General features: G+C 41.1%; 1 protein-coding gene across 1 annotated transcript in view; it reads left to right on the top strand.

Moving 5' to 3' along the window:
* NCEH1 (neutral cholesterol ester hydrolase 1) overlaps positions 1-20,016 on the top strand; it is a 54,464-nt gene that overhangs the window by 30,204 nt on the left and 4,244 nt on the right. The window contains exons 2-3 of the mRNA XM_012640185.1: positions 9,671-9,899; positions 11,793-11,862. Of these exons, the coding sequence (XP_012495639.1) occupies positions 9,671-9,899; positions 11,793-11,862 (299 nt within the window). The remainder of the gene's footprint in view (positions 1-9,670; positions 9,900-11,792; positions 11,863-20,016) is intronic.

Here is a 20,016-nt window from a genome sequence, read left to right as displayed (position 1 = left end):
ACTGCCGTGGTCACTGAGCCTGGGCAAGTCACACATCCTTTATGGGCCTTAGTTTCCCTGTGTGTAAATATGGGAAGCTAAATGTTCATTTCAGATGTAAAAATTTCCAGTTTTATTATGTAGGTTGGAGCATAAACCCGTAAGTGGCAGTAGAGTGTGATGGTTGAGGGTTCTGGAGCCAGAATGCTTGGGTTCAGATCCAGCCTGCCATTTACTGCTTGGGGGACCTTGGGTGATTCACTGGGCCACGTTTAAACTGAGATTCCTCCACAATAACAGTGGCTGGCAGAGAGCAAATGTCAGCACACATGAGCTATTCCCCTTGACATATCCTTTAGAATACAGGAGCATTCTGGAGCTAAGACAGTATTTTGGCAATATGGAAACTACTTGTTTTCTGTGTGATAGTAAAACACAGACAAGAAAAATTTGCAACTAGAAAGAGACAAGCTTTCCTTTTTTCCCTCACTATGATTGAATTGCAGCCCTAGAGGTTTGCTGGGAGGGAGAGAACAAACTGAATGTTCTAGGGTGAGAGGTTAGGTTAGGGTGTTGGATTCCTCTGCGAGCTCTTTCTTTCTCTGATCTAGGTCGTGTTGTTATAAAACCCTCTCACCCTAGAACATTCAGTGGAGTGGTAGTAAGGTTCTCCTCAGGTTTGTTTTATAGCTTGTAATGACATTCTTGGATATGTGAGTAAACAATTTGAAATTTTATAATAGAGCAATCTCACGAGAGAAGCTTACCATTACATACCTATTTTCATGTTTTACAGGTTGGCTTAATAATTTCCTCCAGTGCTTTGCTATGTATAGAGGGTGCACCTGTGCCCCACATACAGTTCATTTGGTCTAGGCATAACCTTAGTGTGGGACAACAGGTTTATTCTACAAGAATAAGCAGTAAAAGAAAAAAGCAAGGACAAGTATAGGAAAGGTCCCTAACCAGATGGGGATCCACCAAAGATCTGGAGCCTGAGCAAGTCTGCACACCGATTTGTAGCGTTTGTTGACTTCCATCACGTAAATACTCCCACCATGGCCAATTTCAAGCTATTAACCTAATGTCAACTGACTTGCAAAATTCCTGTAAATTTATCGGTTGGTTTTTGTAACCCAGCAAGAGCTGGCTTCAGCATACCACTGAAGGGCATTGCCAAAGAGAATAGCAAGTTAAAAAAAAGAAAGAAAGAATAAAATCCTGAACGCTATGCTTGAGTACAAGGGGTGAGGTGATAAGAAATGAGATTGGAATGGAGAATGAGATCAGACTGGAATGCCGATTTCGGATTTGTTTTTCTGTGTAGGAAACAGGAAGTCAACAGAAGTTTTTAAGCAGCCAGGTAAGGTGATCAGCCTTTTATGGTAGGAACTCTGATAGCAGGATGCAGTAGGTTAGAGAGAAAGAGAATATTGTCTAGAATTCAAGTTTGTAGGCAAATGCAGAAAGTAATGAGCATCTGAGTCAAGGCAGCATTGAGAGTGGGGGTGGGAGATGGGGGTAGAACTAGATTTAGAAAATGTTGTAGGTGAAATTAATATAAATTGATGATTGACAGGAAAAAATGCAAGAGAAGGAAAGAACTGAAGAAAATATCAAGGTTTCTAGCTTGGAAGCTAAACTTATGGTCAGATAATTAACTGAGAAATTACTATAATGAATTGCTGTGTTGGGACTGGAGAAAAGAGAGTAGACCATGTTAATTTTAAGGAACTTATAGGCTAGATCCTAGAGATGGTTGGAAATGTGGACCTGGAGCTTGAGAAAGATAGATCAGGGACTGGAGATAGAGATGTGGAAGTCACCTGTATATGAATAGAGGTCATAGCCATTCGATTTAATAAGCTGCTAGTAAGTACTTGCTATTTGCCAGGCACTGTGCACATTGTACCTTGTACATAGTACATTGGCTTGCTGATGGAAAGCAGGAATAGCAAAGTCAATAAAATAAAAAATGGAACTCTGGGGAACATTATTACTATTTTTTTTGACACAGGGTCTCACTCTGTCATCTGGGCTAGAGTGCAGTACTATCATCATAGTTCACTACAACTTCAAAATTCTGGGCTCAAGAGATCCTCCTGCCTCAGCCTCCCAAGTAGCTGGGACTACAGGCAGGTGCCACAATGCATGGCTAATTTTTTAAATTTTTTTGTAGAGATGTATGTTGCTCAGGCTGGTCTTGAACTCCTGGGCTCAAGTGATCCTCCTGCCTTGGCCTCCCAGAGTGCTAGGGTTAAAGGTGCGAGCCACCTTCCCAGCTGAGAACACCATCGTTTAAAGGGCTGGTGGGCAGGAGAGAAAGAAACAATCAATAAAAGACCAAAAAAAAGGAAGGGAGACGAATTGTTAGTGTGGCCAGAGAAATAAGAAACTGGAGAAGTTTCAAGACAGAACGAGTTGTTATCAAATACCTGCAAAGAGGCCAAGTAGGTCATTGATGTTGGCATTGCGGTCATGGGGTCATTGGTGAGCCCAATAAGGACAGTTTCATCAAATATAAGGGGCTGGAAGCCATAACTGCAATGAGTTGACTTCAGAGAGGGGAGTCTTTGAAAATTCACTGTCTTCTTTAGGATAAAGACAACACTGACATCAACAGAAATCAAATTTTGTGTACAGATAAATTTCACGTTTCGTCCTTGCCCCCTGTAAGCTTACCTGTTACAGACTCTTCTCCCAAGGCCAACCCTTTCATCTGCTTTCTAGTAGTAGAGCCCATCTCCTCCTCCTTCCTCTGGGGTCTCATTCACTCAATTCTTTTCACCTCTGTAACTATGTCTCTCCCTCTTCACAAGCTCTTGCCCAAGAAGCATGCTCAAGTCTCTGTCAATTGTCCTAGTGCCTTCCTTATCTCCACAAACAGTGAAAGTAGTCTGTCTGCATTCACTGTCTTTATCTCTTCAACTCCCACTCACTTTGCAACCCAGACAGTCTGATTTCAGCCCCATATGTTGGATGCAACTGCCCTTTTTAGGCTTACCAATGACCCCATAGCCAATACCAGTGACCTATTTGGCCTCTCTGCAGACATTTGACAACTTTCTCTTTATTGAAACTCTTTTCCCTTAACTTCTCCAGGTTCTTGTTTCTGTTGCTGCACTAAAAATGTATCCTTTCTTTTTCTCTCTCTCCCTCTCTTGCTCTTTTTTGTCTCTTATCGATTAGTTCTTCCTCTTCTGCCCACTGCCCTTTACATGATGGTGTTCCTTCCTCAAGGTTTCATTTTTTATTTTATTCAACTTTACATTTCCTGCTTTCCCTGAGCAAATTAACTTTCCTTCTATGGTGGAATTTATCGTGTGGCCTAAATCCTCCCAGATATGCTGCTCGGGGACAGCCTTGTCCTTTGATCGTAGTTGGGTTGCAGTAGAAATGCAACCCTCAGCAAGTGAAGGCATGTGTTTAACCTTGTGTTCTAATTGAGAACAGGAAAGGGGACTTTGATGCCTTGCACATTGTCTTTCCACCCCTGTGGGGTGACGGTGGTGGCAAAGGACTGAAGTGTGGAACTCCAGCCCTACAACCAGAAACACCTATATGCCTTTCCCCAGTCTTCTCTCCTTCTCCAGCCTACTGATCATTCATTAAAACTCAATTTGCCTCAGCTCAAACTGTGTCCAGGCAGCCTCTTTGAGCAGCCTTTTTCTCTCCAAGGCTTGTTTACATACTACTGTACTTTAAGGTCTATATCTCTATTGTTGAAGTTTCTATACCATATCAATCATCCGTTGTGTCTGGGATATTCCTATGTCTGTGTATTCCTCAAAAACAGGCCCTTGTACTTTGTACCCCCAAAGCTTAGCATAGTTATGACCAAATAGGCACTTAATAAGTGTTGGTTGAATGAATTAGTTGACTTGATTTACTTAGTAATTCTCAACCTTGCTATGCATCGGATTCACCTATGAAGCGAAACAAATACCCAGACCTTAGGTCTCACTCCCAAAGATTATTTTTTAATAGGTGTAGGATGGGATCCAGGCATTGGCAATTTTTAAAAGCTTCCAGGTGATGCTGATATGCTATCAGCTTTGAGAACCATTGGACTAAATAAAATAGAGACACCGGCGCCTCCTGTATGCCAGAAGTTTTAATTAAACTCTCACAAATTTTCATGCAGATAAATAAATGTTCCATTAGAGTATAGATTTTTCTATAATCTGCACAAGTAGACCAGAATATGGACAGGAAAATTAAAAAAGCTGTTTGACAGAATGAGTGACCATGCTGGAAAAGTTGGAGAACCCCTGATGTAGAATCCAAACCTTTGCGTTTGAGGAATGAAGCAGGTAGTGAGTTAGAATCGATGCTCTAAGTATTTAATGCAGTTGGTTCGTGTTGCAACTTGACCAAACGCTAAGTTATTTATGTGTGTGGAGTGTCAGTGTGCTACTGTTTCTTCTTCAGCCTCCTTTGATACAAGCATACAAATAAGGTTTTCGGAGATAATTGTCTTATATCTTTTTAATCTGTAACAATTTCAGGACTTGGTAATCCATCTAGTACTAACAGCAAATGTGCACAATGGGAAAAATGATAGTCTCAGCTTCCCTGGAAACATTGGAATATCGGTCCCTGGGCTCCCATTTCTTCATGCAGTGATCTTCTGGGTCAGAGGTGTAAAGATAATGAAAACCAACTCGTACAGGGCTTGGTATGTGACAGGCACTGTTCTAAGTGCTTTAGTTTCTAGTCTTCACAACAATCTTTTGAGGTAGTCAGTATTATTATTTCTGCTTTCCAGATGGGAAATTGAGGGACAGAGAGGTTTAGTAATTTGCCCAGGGTCCCAATGCTGGTAAGTGGGGGAGCTGGGATTTTAACTCAGGCAGTCTGGCTCTAGAGTCTCTGCTGTTGACTTCTGTGCCAAACATGCCTCTTTTAGATTGAGCGTTTTATTGCCATGTCCTGCTGCCTCTGCTTTGTTTACTTACCTTATCTACCCATTGGCATTCAAATTAAAACACTTCCCAACACTTGAGCCTGGGCTCCAACCCTTTTCATTGTTACCTACACCCATGATGGGCTTTTGTCTTCCATTAAGGCCCAACTTTCATCACTGGAAATTGGCACCTCACCTCAGACAGAAGAAATTCCTTTCTTCTCTGAGCTTGTGAGCCCATTGTCTAGGTCTTTCTCTCTTACACTTAAATTGCTCAGCTAACTAACACCAGCTCTTCATTTACAAGCTTTGGTTCTTTCTATTACTCTAAGTTCCAGAAGATTGTTTCTTTCTCCCCCTCAAAGTTCTCTGCCCATAGGACATACTCCATAATTTATATGTCTAATTTTTTTTTATTTTGAGACAGAGTCTCACTCTGTTGCCCGGGCTAGAGTGCCATGGCATCAGCCTAGCTCACAGCAACCTCAAACTCCTGGGCTCAAGCAATCCTCCTGCCTCAGCTTCTCAAGTGGCTGGGACTACAGGTGTGCATCACTTCACCCGGCTAATTTTTTTTTGTTTTTAGTTGCCTGGCTAATTTTTTTCTATTTTTAGTAGAGACGGGGTCTCGCTCTTTCTCAGGCTGGTCTCAAACTCCTGACCTCAAGCTATCCTCCCCCCTCAGCCTCCTAGAGTGCTAGGATTACAGGCGTGAGCCACCACTCCCACCTGGCCTTATATGTCTAATTAATCAACAGAAAACAAGCCCATTCATAAACAGAACAACTAATTTACATATTAATAAGCAGAGTACCCTTTCTGCTCCGTTTCCCCTCATGCCTGCTTGTCCTTTGATCATCAGCCATCAGGCCTGGGGGTGGGGGCTGGTGCCTCCACCAGATTTTACTGTCAGGTTCCACTGAGTTATAACGAATACCCCCATCCCCTTCCATCTCCATAGACAGAATTCTTCCCTCAGATCCTGGAATGGTTATGGAGGCAAGTTTTAAGACCTCTGGCACTGCGCCAGATTACTTCAACCAGCCAGGACTAGGTAATCTGGAGCCCATAATCCCCTTAACCCTTGCCTGCATCTGTGCGCTCCTGAAGTTTTCCAGCTATTTCTAAGGAGGTTTCAGGAAACTGTTAATTCCAGAATGTTACTTGAGTGAATCTGAATCTTATTTCATAAACTGAAGGATACAAGAAATATAACTTGATCTATATTTTAAGCCTTCATTTTTTAGGTAGAAACCTAATCCCAGTGAGTTTGGGAATTCTAACTCATCGTTGTTTGCTTTTGGATTTTGGAGGATCTTACACAGTGCTGAGGCGTTTGAGGGTTGGGAAAGCCATCTGGGTATCACTCGCCCTCAGCCCTCTTCATTGTTCCACCTGGTCCTTGGTGTTTGGTCCCTAAAGGTTGCCCTGGGATAGCCTTTGTTCTTATTGGCAAGATAATGGACCCTTCAGGTCCAGTGGTGCCCACTTCTATTCCTGTGGAACCCTTGAGTCCAAATAATGGGCTGTGGAGGACAAAGAGTTTGTCTCAGGTTCATCTGCAAGACATTCATGCAGATGAATGCATACTTTTATGCTTTTATTGGGCACATGAAACCATTCTGTTTCTCCTTCACCAGCTGGAGCCCGGGGAACACCTTAAGCCATTTGAGGCGCTATCCTCCTAGACATAATGATGCATCCACTTTCCGCTAGGGTCTTGCCTCTTGCCAAGGTTTTGTCTGGGCACGAGGCACAGGTCAGCTGCTTCAGATTCCACAGACCTGTCTGGGAGTTGCTGCATCCCAGGGTTCTTTTCTCACTGGATCCCAGATATCTATCCATACATCCATCCTTGTCTCATCTCCAGCACCTTATCTTCCCTCTCCTACCACCTAGCATGGGGAGTCACTTTCTGTTTTAGAAGACTTCTTATTCATCATGTAATTCTAAATCGATATGGTTTTTTAAATTCTCCATAGAGAATTTAACAGACATAGTCTGTTAAAAATCAAAAGCAGGAAGATACTCCTATTTCTCTGCTATTTTTCTCATAGCCTTTCAATGAAGTAACAACTGTGGAAAGGCTTGGCTGCTGAATTTATTTACTGGGCAGTAGGCGTAGGAGAAGGAGTAGTGAGAAGAGCTGAGGGAGACAGTAGATATCAGAGAAAAAAAGTTGGATAATATTCACAATTTCATCATGCTACATGAGTCACAGACATGTGAATGTCATCACATGCTGGATGGGGCTCAGAGCACCTTCCTGGGCCCACACTGATCTACACAACATTTCTGGGCAATTCTGTGTGTCCTGCAGCCCCCTGTGGTTTTAGGAGTCCAGCTCCTACACTGGCTACTTAATCTCTAAGCTTCTCTCCTCTCCTTTCCGCTCTACAGGGAAGACACTAGTACCTACCTCATAGAATTGTAGCTGGAATTCGACAACCTACCCTAGCACTCACTGTAGGCACGCAGGCAGTGATAGCTATTATTAACAACAGTAACAATAAAAGTGATTCAGGACAGTTTATTGTTCAGTTCTCTCCATTTTCAAATTTTGAAATAGTCTTGATATTGGCTGTCGGATAACTGTTTTTACTCTCTGATTTACCAATACAATTTCAAACATTAGCAGAGTATTTCTTTTAGCAGCTTTCTGGGATCTCTTCCCACCCATCCACCTACCCTTTATTCCTCCTGTCTTTTTCCCCTTCATAAACAAACTGTTCCTTTTCTAATCAGCACGTCTGCCCCCACACCCCGTCACTGTTGTAGTCAACACAGATGGTTGTTCGGAAATTCTGTTAATGCGAGCTGACGTGCAGAGGTGTTTTTGGAAAGGTATGGACAAAACTGAGTCAAACCTCCACGTACTCAGAGCACAAGTTACATAAAGGAAACCCGAGGTGGATTCTCTTGGAAAATGAATAATCTTCTCATATTTTGTCTTGTAAAGACAATTTGTGTGTTTTACAGTTTTCCTATAGTGAAAGAAACTCATACATAATTTGCCTTAAATACGAAGTATTTATTTAATTAAAAAAAAAACACAGTCCAGAAAGGAACGGAGCCAAGTCTGCCATTTCTCTGTTCATATTTCATTATTTCATGCCTGTTAAACTGCCAATCCCGTGAGAAGTGGAAGGGATCCTGTGTGTTGTCTATTAACTGGTGACTGTGTTGACAAGGGTTTATTGTGTCTACTCTAGAAACCTCAGCAAATACGGCGCTTCTCAGCTATGCCCTGGCAGATCTCAATATTCCCCAAGTTAGACTCACATTTCCCCACAAAAACTCAACTGACAATTTGCCAAAGAGCTTAAATCGATAGTTAGAGTCCTCTGTGCCTGTGTGCACACACACACGCCACGCACATGTATTTCATGTCAAGGACGTTAGCAGTATTTTTCACTTTTTCAGTAAATTGGGCCGTTGATGTCAGGGCACATTTAGAAGTTGAATTCTTTTATTAATATTCATTTGCTCTGCTGCTGCTTATACTTGCCAGCAAACGAATATTCATGGAATTCCTGAAATAGCTATTCATTGTTAGATTAATTGCCTCCTGTTCTTGTTTTTCATGAATACTTGCTAATGGTTTTTATAATGTAATTCTTTTGACAGGGTGTGTATATACGTGCATGTATATGTATGTGTACATATATACATATACACACACGCACGCATAATAATAATAATGTTTATAAAGAACACTGGGATAAATGGCTCAGAAGCTTGGCTGCCCAGAGGCCGAGGGGATGAGCACACCTGCATCCTCTTGAAGACACACCAGCACGCCCTGGGCATAGGCTGAGAAGGTATTTATTGTGCATTGCAGACATCATATAGTCTTGATTTTTGCAAAGAACATTATTACCTTGACCTTGTGATGGCATAAATTGTTTCTCTAATCACCAGTGTTCTGTTTCATATTCTACAAAAGGGCACTGTTGCTCTCCAGCTGCTCCCCTTTCTGAGGAACTTGTAGAAATGGAAAGAGGGGAATAAACTCTGCAGGGTCTTTGCTGGGCAGGCAACTTGGGTCTCTGCTCTCCTTCTGCGACCAAATGACTTCACGTGAACACTGAGTGCAAAGCTCAGTTCCCTCAGGGTTCAGAGGGAAGGAGAAGTTCAGGCACACTTCCAAAAACCTGCTGGTTGTTATCACTTCTTGGCCTTTTGGCTAAGATCCAGCGTAAAAAACTCCTGGTTATGTCTGAGCCGATCTGCTTCTAGATGCCAGGGCCTCAGGTGACCTTGTTCCTTCTTTCTTGCACACTCATTCCTGTCTCCTACTCTCAAAACAGACACAAATACAACAGTTTCAAAGCACTTGAAAAATAATATAAATGTAAAACTTTTCTCTTATTCGCATTTAAATAAAGTATCCTTTCGTCACTTCAAGTATGTTATTGGAACAGTGATGGGCTCATTTAGGGGAAAAAAAGAGATGCATCCATTCACAAGTCCTAGGTTTTGAGCCCCAGAACTACCACTAACTAAATGAGCAAAGTTAGCTAATTTCTAAGCCTTTTCAATAACATGGGGCTGATAATAGCTGCCCCATTTCCCTGTCAGAGCTGATCTGAAAATAAAAAGGAGAGCTCATATATGAAAATATTTTGTCAGTCTAAAAGCAAAAGGTAAATATAATTTGTTGTTGTTGTAAAAGTGTCCGGCAGCTGCGTGGAAGAATTTGGGTACTGAGAGTTGGTAAGCGCAGCTCTGATAATGACAAAGTTGACACGTGTGTTCTTCCTTGTTCCCTCTCTTATCCTGCAGAGTAACCTGATACACTACCTGGGACTGAGCCATCACCTACTTGCACTGAATTTTATCATTGTTTCTTTTGGCAAAAAAAGTGCATGGTCGTCTGCCCGAGTGAAGGTGACTGACACTGACTTTGACGGTGTGGAAGTCAGAGTGTTCGAAGGCCCTCCAAAGCCGGAAGAGCCACTGAGACGCAGTGTTGTTTATATCCACGGAGGAGGCTGGGCCTTGGCAAGTCCAAGTATGTCTTGGTCACCCTCAGATTGTTTGGCATTGTGGTTGGCCCTGGGGGAGATGTGTGATTGAGTTTAGCTTTCTTAGTGGGAAGGGGAGGGGGACCATTTGTCTCAGCTCCCCTGGACAGTCCCAGTTACCCTTGCTGTCTCAGCACAATTATAAATAGTGTCCCCTTTTCACTCTCAAAGGGCTCTGGTTTGGATGATATATTATATGGTTACCCAAGTAAAGGTTTTTGCTTGTTGGTTTGTTTGTTAATTCAGGGAGGTTTTTTTTTCCTCCTGAGACAACGAACAAGCTGATGAAAATATTTCCTGTGATCTGAATCATAGATTATTGTGAAGTGCTGATGATAACTTTCTGCACCAAAACAAGGTGAGGGAGTTTTATGTGTAGCTTTTTTGCCCATTTGTGCCTTGAAGACATATTTCTATGAAACAGAACAGGTATTTTCTTAATATACATGTTAACTCAACATTTTATCTGCTTATGAAAGCAAAGATTAAGATATAAAAGATATGCAACCATTAAAGGGAAACAGTCTTGCAAAGTTCAGGAATATTTTCTTTAAAGTTGGACAACTTTCATGAGTAGAACACATTCCAAATGGCAGGCAGCCAGGTAGAACAGCCCAGGGGAAAGCCTACCAAAGAAGATGTTGGGACCTTATCTCTGCCTGTAATGATCACGGAACTATTAATACTTCCTCATCTTTAGCCCTGGGCTTTTGGCATCCCATAAGTTTAAAAGCAATGGCAGTTTGTTTGTTTATTATTATACGACTTTTTTATGTCACTTTTTTAATGCAGCAAAGGTCAAAAGTATAACTTTTTGTAGTAATCCCATTTAACTCCATATCCATTGTTTATTCTTTTATTCAGTGATTTTTTTCATGTTTTCAGTAGATGTTCACTGAATATGTAAGTTTCCTGGGGTATAGGACTTCAGTGCAAAAACCCAAACAGTTGTGCACCAGCCTGGACCCCTGGTCACTCTAATGTGTGCTGGAGGATAGGGATACAAAAACGAATAGGACAGAGTCTCTGACTTAGAAAAGACTGAATCTTTAGCATTGGACACTTGCCAGGTGAGATTGCCCTGGAGGACAGGAAGCATAGGTATCAGGAATGGTATGGGTTACAAGAGCCAACCTGGCCTTTTCTGCATAATTTTGACGGATCACTCCTGCCAGAGGAAGAGCTTAGGCTGGTGGAGGTATGCAGGTGCTTATGTAGTTCTTAAACCTTTGGTTCTAAGACTACCCGGGAAAGCCTATAAATAAGGAAACTTTGGCTCTCTGTTGCCACTGTGTAGATATTAATTTATTGAAAGTTGTCCTTGTCGTAAGAGATTAAATTCTTACATACTAAAATTGCTTCTGTCACTGCAGACCTTTGGATCCTCTTTCTAAGAAGTGCTAGGACTTCCCAAAATTCTAGTTTCTTATGTGTTGGTTTAAAGAGAATATCATATTATTCAAATGGGTGACTTTCGTGAATTATAGCAAATGAGGATGTTGAAAGAGTAAAATTTTATGAAACTACTTACTTGCTGTGGTTTTTTTGAAAGTTACATACATTTGAAGAGCTACAAAATCAGAATTAATTTGGTGCATTTCATATAGTCCATTATGAAATAAATGTTTAATTAGTTACATATTCAAAATCTAATGTAGATTTCCTTTTATTTATAGTAATTGCATTTTATTAGAAACCAGATTTAATTTTTGCATTTGTACATTAATTTTATTAAGACCCTTGTCCACATTTGCTTTTTATTATGTTTTTATCATTAATAACTGAACTCCAAGTCTAAAAACAATCTACACTTAGCAGAATTTGAGACTGGACAGTATTAAATGACCTGTTTGGTAGTGATTGTTCTTTGTCTCTTTTAGAAATCAAGTATTATGACGAGCTGTGTGCAACAATGGCTGAGGAATTGAATGCTGTCATTGTCTCCATTGAGTAAGTAATTAATGCTAGTCATAGAAAATCTTATTTTATTAAGAAAGGATTGTAGATAACAGTCTAGTTACTTAATTTTGCCAGTGATAAAGTAAAGTATAAAATAAAGGTCCAAGGTGGTGAAGTGATTTGCCCAAGGTCACACTCCACATAATAAGAAAGAAGTGATTTCTGATATAATAAAATTTCTTGAACCAGCTTTATAACACTTTGAATTACCTTTTTTAGTTTTAGTTTTGGAAGCTCCTGGAAAAGGAATTAACTGAAAACTAGAGAAATGTACAATCAGTTACCTGCAACATAAAAGTTTGATACTAACTTTTTTAATCTAAAAAGCAATCAGGATTTTAAGAGAATCTCTGTTACAGCCAATAGTTGGAAAAGTTACTCTCTTAGAGTCAGATCCTATAACTTGGGCCTTGGAAATAGAAGTAAGTGTTCAATAAATCTTAAAGGCATAGTTAGTAGTAGTAGTAGTAGTAGTAGTAGTAATATTAATAGTTTGAGTTATCTCAACTAACCAGTTCCATGTAAGCTACTTTTCTGGGCAACTAAGAAGTATGTGGATAATAATTGTAACAATTATAGTGATAGTAATAATACAAAAATCATGATGTTCATTCTATGTCACGCATTGTACAAGAGCTTTTGCATGTGTATTTGTCCTTCTTTAGGTCTTTGTTTAGATACCATCCTCTCAGCCAGGCCTTCCTTGACAGGCCCATGTAAAATCGTAGCCCACCTTCCTTTGTTTTATTTTTCTCCAAAGCTATCATCGATGTCTTACAGACCATACATTTAACTTATTATGTGGGTTTTTTCACGAAGATCAACAAGAAAATTAACTTATTGTGTGTTTATTGTAGTAAATGGAAATCGACAATATGAACTTCATAAAGGCAAGAATTTTAAGGATTTTTTATTCATTGCTGAATCATTAGTGCCTAGAAACATCCCTGGCATATCATGGGCATTCAGTAAATATTTATGGAATGAATGAATGAAGTGTCTTACTTAATTCTCAGATATAGTTTCCAAGATAATATTTTGATATCTTTTTCACAAATAAGGAAATTGAGACCCAAGAAGCTAAATAATTTACCTGAGGCCAAATAGTGATCTAGTCACATAGATGGGCTGGGGGAATCGAACCCAGATCAGATAGCTCCCGAGATGCCTATACCTTTTTGACCCATTAGCAAGCCAATACTGAAGGAAGCTGAGATGCTGAGTGACAAGACAGTGCCAGCAACAACCTTTTCACGCCCCAAGCTCATTCAGTTATCCCTTTCCCCTGCCTCTCTGTCACCTGCTTGCCCGTTGATGGCTCACCTCCTTGCTCCTACCCGAGATCTGAGATCTAAAAGAATCCTTTCTTCTGCCTTCTCTTGGAAAGGCTGTTCTGACCCTGTGGACAAAAACCCTAGACTCACACAAAGTGGTGCTGTGGCCGCCTCCTTAGCAGATTTGGCTCCAGACAGCTCTGGACAGCTCCCAGGCCTTTCCAAACTCTCAGCTGGGCCTCCCAGATCACTCAAGGGCTCTCAGTGCAGTTTGGTAATGCAGGAACCTTCAAGTAAACGATCGTGGCAGCTGGCCAAAGGAAAGCAGGGGCTGTTTAAGCAGCGAAGCCCCATTATGGGGCAAGACCCCACAGCTGGGTATTGAGGGACAAGCTTCAGGAGCCCAGTGGTGTTTACTATGTAGCCCTAGCTTATTGCAGGCCTGAGTGAAGGAAGGAAGTTGGGCTTACTTCACTTGGGAACGAGAGGATTCTTAATTCACCACACAGGACTTACCCTCCAAGGCTTCAGTATTAGCAGTTGGCAACAGGCCCCAGAGCTGTTCCTGCCTGCCCTTCTCTACCTATCAACATCCGTCTCAAGTGAAACAGGTTCTTTTGCGTCTAGGCTTATCATAAACCACAGAAGAATGTATAAGATGTTTTTAAGGAGATTTTCTTAAAAAAGAACTAAAATATAGAAGGGACTGCTTTCATCTTCACTTTCCACTGTGCCTAACCTACACAGTGTGGCATCCAGATGGGAGACTTCACAGAGCAGCCAACAGGTACCATGACTCATGACTGTGTGACCTCAGGCAAGTCACTTGAACTCATGTCAAAAAGGGGTTCGGAATCCTTCCTGTGTGTTTTGAGCTACTGGGGAAAGAGCCAGGTGTAGTGGCATATGGCTGTATTCCCAGCTGTTCGGGAGGCTAAGGTGGGAAGATTGTGTGAGCCCAGAAGTTTGAGACTAGCCTGAGCAACATAGTGAGACCTTGTCTCGTTAAAAAAAAAAAAAATCAAAAAATCCTGGGAACAGAAATCATGTCTTCTTTCCTTCCTTTGTATGTCCAGCACCTAGTACAAGGCTTAGAGCGTGCGTGCTAAGAAAATATACGTTGACTAGGGATAATGACTTCAGAGAGTTGTCATGAGAATCAGTTTAGACAGCTGATATGAAAAGACTTCTGATGTTCAAAAGCACTAGACAAGTCTGGAAAATTAGTGCTTTAGTCTACAGAACGAGAAGGTCAACTTACAAATGTGCGTTTGGAACTCAGCACTTTTTTTTACAGAAATAATGAGATGATAGTCCTTGTTAGGATCTAGGCCAGCCCACAGACAGCATATGCTCTAGTTAAGGTATAGCTAACATCGTATGATCTTGTCGTTTCTCTTGGAAAGTATGTTCAGAGATCTAACTTGGGAACATAGTTCTTCTCACTGACTCACTTCTTTCCTCTTACTTTTATTCCATAAATATTTATTGAATTCCTATTCTATACCAGGTACTGTGTTAAGTTCTGGTGACAGATTAATTCCTGCCCTTATCGAGTTTACCATCTAGATGAGAAAGCAAACCTTGAACAAGTCATAGTAAGTGTGAGAAGTGATGTGAAGTAGAAGGGAAGTAGTAATGGAAGCATCTAATAGACAAGACCTTAGCAAACCTAAGTAGCATCACAAATAATTTCATCCTACAGAGAGAAAATACTGTTGCTTTTAAAAAGTGTTTTTTCCCCTTCACTATTGTCAGTGAATCTCTCCTTTTAGACGTATTTAATTGATGTCACTTTGGCTCCGTTTTCTACTAACATTAAAAAAACCACCATCTTCTCTCTTGTGGTTTAAATCTTTTAGAGTTTTGGGGGAGGCGGGGGCAGAAACTGGAGCTTTAGGAAAGGACTACGTTACCGCCACAGAACACCTATGAATGACCCCAGCCGTTGTTCAAAGGGACAGAAAAGGTATCTTAAAGAAAGTATTGTTTGGACAAGTCCCTAAGGATGAGCAGAACCTAGTTAGACAAAGTGAGTTGGCCACAGAAGTCCAAAGTGGTGTACTGAGAGAGCCTGGGAGAGAAGAGAGGGGGCAGAGAGCATTGCGGGAATGAAATACAAGAGACGATGGATGGGATGGAAAGTCTAGGGGTGACTGAGAAGGGCAAAAGTAAGGGCGGTGAGCCTGAGGGGCTTCAGGAGGATGGTGGACCCTTGCTTCTCCTGCAATTCCACCTTCTAGCAGAGAGGCTGTCTGCAGCCAGCTATTCCTTATCCTTGAGGCCCACAGGAGCCGGCAGTGGTGTCTTGGCTTCACTTCACGTGGGTTGTGGCATTGGGGAAGATGATCGTCTGTGGAAGCTGGTGGGCAAGGATTAGGGACAGCCCTGGTGATGGAGTCACCTCATGTGGTGTGAGACCAGGAGTGGGGACTCTGAGTCATGTCACTGGTGCTGGCTCAAGGGTGTAAGGATAGACTCAATAACCGAAGAAGGTAAAAGCCTTGAATTACACAAAATAGGTAAAAACCATGCCTACTATTTAGTAGCTTTTACAACACTGTGCTATTTTTACATATTAATTGCACAATGAGTAATCGTTAAACAAATGAAAAAGTTTAACTTACAATATCGTTTCTAAGATACACAGATGTACACTTATTTAGATAACCTAGGAAGGTCTTATTTTATATTGATAAACTGATTTTATCATATATTCATAAACTTCAGTGCAGTTTAGCTGTAACACAGTACCTTTTTATCTCTAGTATGTATAATGAAACGCAATACTAGAACCCTAATACAAAAGTGACAAGGAAGGTTTAATTATCTTTTTTAAAAAGATAAAATACAAGATAATAAAGTAAGCATGTTGGATGTTATTCTACATGGGATTTACCTTGCTTTTTGGGGTGTGGAAAATGGATACAAATTGTGTTTTGCTTTTAATTAAATCTTTACTACATTCATAAGCTCTCCATTTTATGTGGATGCCTTTAGACCTATTCCCATTCCAGCAACCGGTAGGGGGCATTGCGTGTAGAGAACGTAAAACTCTACAGAGCTGTAAAGAAAAATGCTGCTGATGTGGACAGAGCAGACGTTGGAGCACTGATCTTGGTTTGCTGCTCACAGGATCATGAGCAATGGGACTTTAATGCTCCTGGTTTTTTTATCCTTAAAATGAGAAGAGGGCGAGCTGACAAAATCACAGTGCTTTTAGGAGGCGCGGTAGGACACACATCTGCATAACTATTTGTACATTTAAAATAGTCTGAAAAAGACTTAGCGACAGTGACCCAGCTCTGACCTTCCCTCTGCTCCTTGTCCTGCTCTTCTTTAGGGTCACGAGCCAGTGGAGAAATCCTTGCTCGTCACCGCATTGGTCAGCCCTGCAAGGTGGGCAGACTAAATTCCTCAGGAGTTCCCCTTCCAAAAAAGGGAAGACTTGCTCAAAGCTTGCCTTTTACTGGGTCCAGGCTGACTGACCTTAGCAAACCTAAGTAGCATCACAAATAATTTCATCCTACAGAGAGAAAATACTGTTGCTTTTAAAAAGTGTTTTTTCCCCTTCACTATTGTCACTGAATCTCTCCTTTTAGACGTATTTAATTGATGTCACTTTGGCTCCGTTTTCTACTAACATTAAAAAAACCACCATCTTCTCTCTTGTGGTTTAAGTCTTTTAGAGTTTTGGGGGCGGCGGGGGCAGAAACTGGAGCTTTAGGAAAGGACTACGTTGCCACCACAGAACACCTATGACCCCAACCGTTGTGAGCTGTGAAGCCTCCTCCCACTCAAACCTGAATCTTGTAGTGTTACTTTTAGCTTTTGGAATTGTGCCCGGGCAGAAGGGATGTGCCCGGCACCAAGCCTGCTTGGCTTCTGTGGCCACCCAGGGAGCACGCTGGCTCTCTGTTTACTCTTGAGGTTAAAGGAGAGGTTTGCCTCTGAATGGGAGGAGGCAGTTTAGATAAACAAGAGCCTGTGGACCTCCCTGCTCTTTCCATAGATGTGTCTCCTAAGTCTTAAGTTGTGAGCAGATCACTGGAGCTTCACAGTGTTTAAACAGATATCAAGTCTAGGCTCAATCACCCTACTCCTAGGATTCTGGTGAAGCATCTGACATCTGTGGGTTCTTCTAGGTATTATTCTAGTCCCATCAGCCAAGCCTTCACTAATCTCTGCTCTCCCTTACTGAGTGATTGGTGGTCAAAGCTATCTCAAGGGGCCAATTTTGAAAGTAGAAACAGAAAGAAAGACCTTTCCTCAAATTTTATCCACAAATCACACTTTAAGAGTGAAAAAAGAAATAATCCATTCACCCTTCTACTCAAGTGCGATTTTATTATATGTTGTTTTAAATAGAATAGAAAAAATAGATTCTTCCTCTGGAGTTGTCTCCCTCAAATAGAGAGCACAATATGGATTTAATTATTGATTTGTTTTAGATATTCCTTACTTAAGATACGGGTTTTCTGAGATGGGGTAATATTAACCTTTTTATATTCCCAAGATAAATCTATTGAGCTTTTCTTGGGAGATGGGGAAGAGGGAAAAAAAAAAACCTGAAAAAAGGAGTGAGGCTTCTCTCTCCTGCTGAATGTAATAGGAGTATAATTTCATTCCAGAGTGTCACACGTACCTTTCACCTAACTGGCACTACGTGAAGAGAACTCGGTGTCCTTTCCCACAGCAGAAGATTGTACACGTGGTCTCCAGGTTAGGTTATTCGGAGGGAGGGTGCCCATTTCAGCCCTCTAAGAGCAGTAGTGTCATTCAGGGCTTTGACTTCCACGTGCTTGGAACAACTATTTCCCCTCAACTCACAGCTTGATATACTGTCTGCCTTTGACTTAAGGAGCAATTTGTCAGTCTTTCTGAGCGTTGCTCTATCTCCGCAGTCCCTGTTGATAAGTAGGTAATGAAGTAAGTAGTACATCATTAGAAATGGCGCTGCTTATTTCAGGTTGGGTATGTCATAACACTTTGGTACATAGTTATGACTTCCCGTCCCTTTCTAGAGAAAGTTGAGATGTCTGTGTTATGACATATCCTCAGGGAGACTTTGAGGGCTCCAAGAAAGTTAAGTTACTTTTGGCTGGAGACTCAGAGGTTTAATGGAAGAAGAGACGTTTGAAATGAAACTTAAAGGATGAAAACATTTGATGAGGAAGTGATGGGGGAAGGGCTCAGGGGATGGAGAGAGGGATCAATGCATTGGGAATGGGAAAAGGGGCAAGGTGTTCCAAGAAAAGTGAGGATGTGATTGGGCTCGATGATACTTCTGAACCCTGGCCGCGTTTAGAATTACCTGGGGAAATTTGCTTTGAATGTAGATGCTGGGCCCTACACCAGACTGATTGAATTGGAATATTTTGTAGAGGGGCTCAAACTTCAGGTTTTTTTTTTTTTTTTAAAGAAAAACTGCCAAGATTATGTACATATGTAAGGTAGATACAGAGTTGAGAATCCCTGAGCTAATGCATAGATAAATCTTTAAACTCTTGTTTGGAAAGAAGAAAAGTATGTAATTAAAGATGTACCATAGGCCAGGCACTGTGCAAAGTGTTTGTTCTGAGAATATTGCAAAACTATTGAAATTGTTGGAGAACTTCTGGGATGTCAACAATCTATAGTTTTGAGAATTTACTGCTTTGATGAGGTAATGAGAATATATGTACGTGTGTGTGTGTATATGTCTGTGGGTTTTGAAAAGTGAGAATATATATAAAAGAGAGAGGGGAATATATTTGAAGTCAGTTGTGAGTTTAGAGCCCAGCTCTCCACTTACTAGCTGTTGCAGACAAATTGTACATCCTCTTCGAGCCTCACGGTCTCATCCTTAAATCCACAGGTGGATATTTGAGCGAAACACACCTGTAGAACACTTGGCGAGGTGCCTCGACTAGCAGGAATATGATCTTCTTTATATACTACACATTTTCTCAATTAATTAAACCCCATGCTTGAGTTTACACCAAATTTTGTTCTTCTAGTAGGAGGTACATGTTGTGATAAAGCTGGCATTGCAGAGTCATCTCTCCCTGGAGGGAGTGGGGCAAACCTATATAATAAATATAACATGAATAATATTTATATATCAGGTGGTTTATTTAATTCAAGATATGCAATCTTTAAAACAAAAATGTCAGAACCCTCTTTCAATACTTTGCAGGGACATAGCTTTGAACACAAGCAGCAGATAGCAGATATATTTATGTATGCTTTCTTTGCCTGTCACCCACGAATTTCCTCCTGACTCTTGGTTTTATGTGTCTATGAAGATATTATCAAATTTTGTTTCTCAGGTGAATTTCAAGCTACTTTGAAGGTTCATCTTACACCAGGTGTCCTAAGAAATATCTAGTTTCAGTATACTCTCCAGTCTACAAAAAGAGTGTCCCTTTTTATTGAGTGAAATTAAAGAATGTTTCCAGCTTGAACATAGATAAGAGGAGGGATTAGGATATGCATTATTAAGGGTGTCAGGAAGACTCTTACATCATAATCTGTTATTAAGCATATTTACCCTGTTGTCTGAGCCAGTTATTAATTGACAAGATTGAGCAGTAGCATGTTCTTTTAGATTACTTATTTCCCTTGATCCAAAGTCACTGAGACCTTTTCTGAAATAGCATCTGAAAACTCAATTTAATCGATGTATGTATACGAGCGGAATATGTTCCCACCACCCGGGCAACAAGGAAAACAGTTTATGATATGTGGGATAGAAAATAGGCCTTATTTTCACAACTTGAGTCACAAAGTACATTTTGGCCAGGCGCGGTGGCTCACGCCTGTAATCCTAGCACTCTGGGAGGCCGAGGCGGGCGGATTGTTTGAGCTCAGGAGTTCGAGACCAGCCTGA

Source organism: Propithecus coquereli, unplaced genomic scaffold (genome assembly GCF_000956105.1).
Source record: "Propithecus coquereli isolate 6110/MARCELLA unplaced genomic scaffold, Pcoq_1.0 Scaffold15, whole genome shotgun sequence".
Lineage (NCBI taxonomy): Eukaryota > Metazoa > Chordata > Mammalia > Primates > Indriidae > Propithecus > Propithecus coquereli.
Note: the sequence above shows the minus strand (reverse complement) of the source record. Positions and strands in the feature narration are given on the sequence as shown.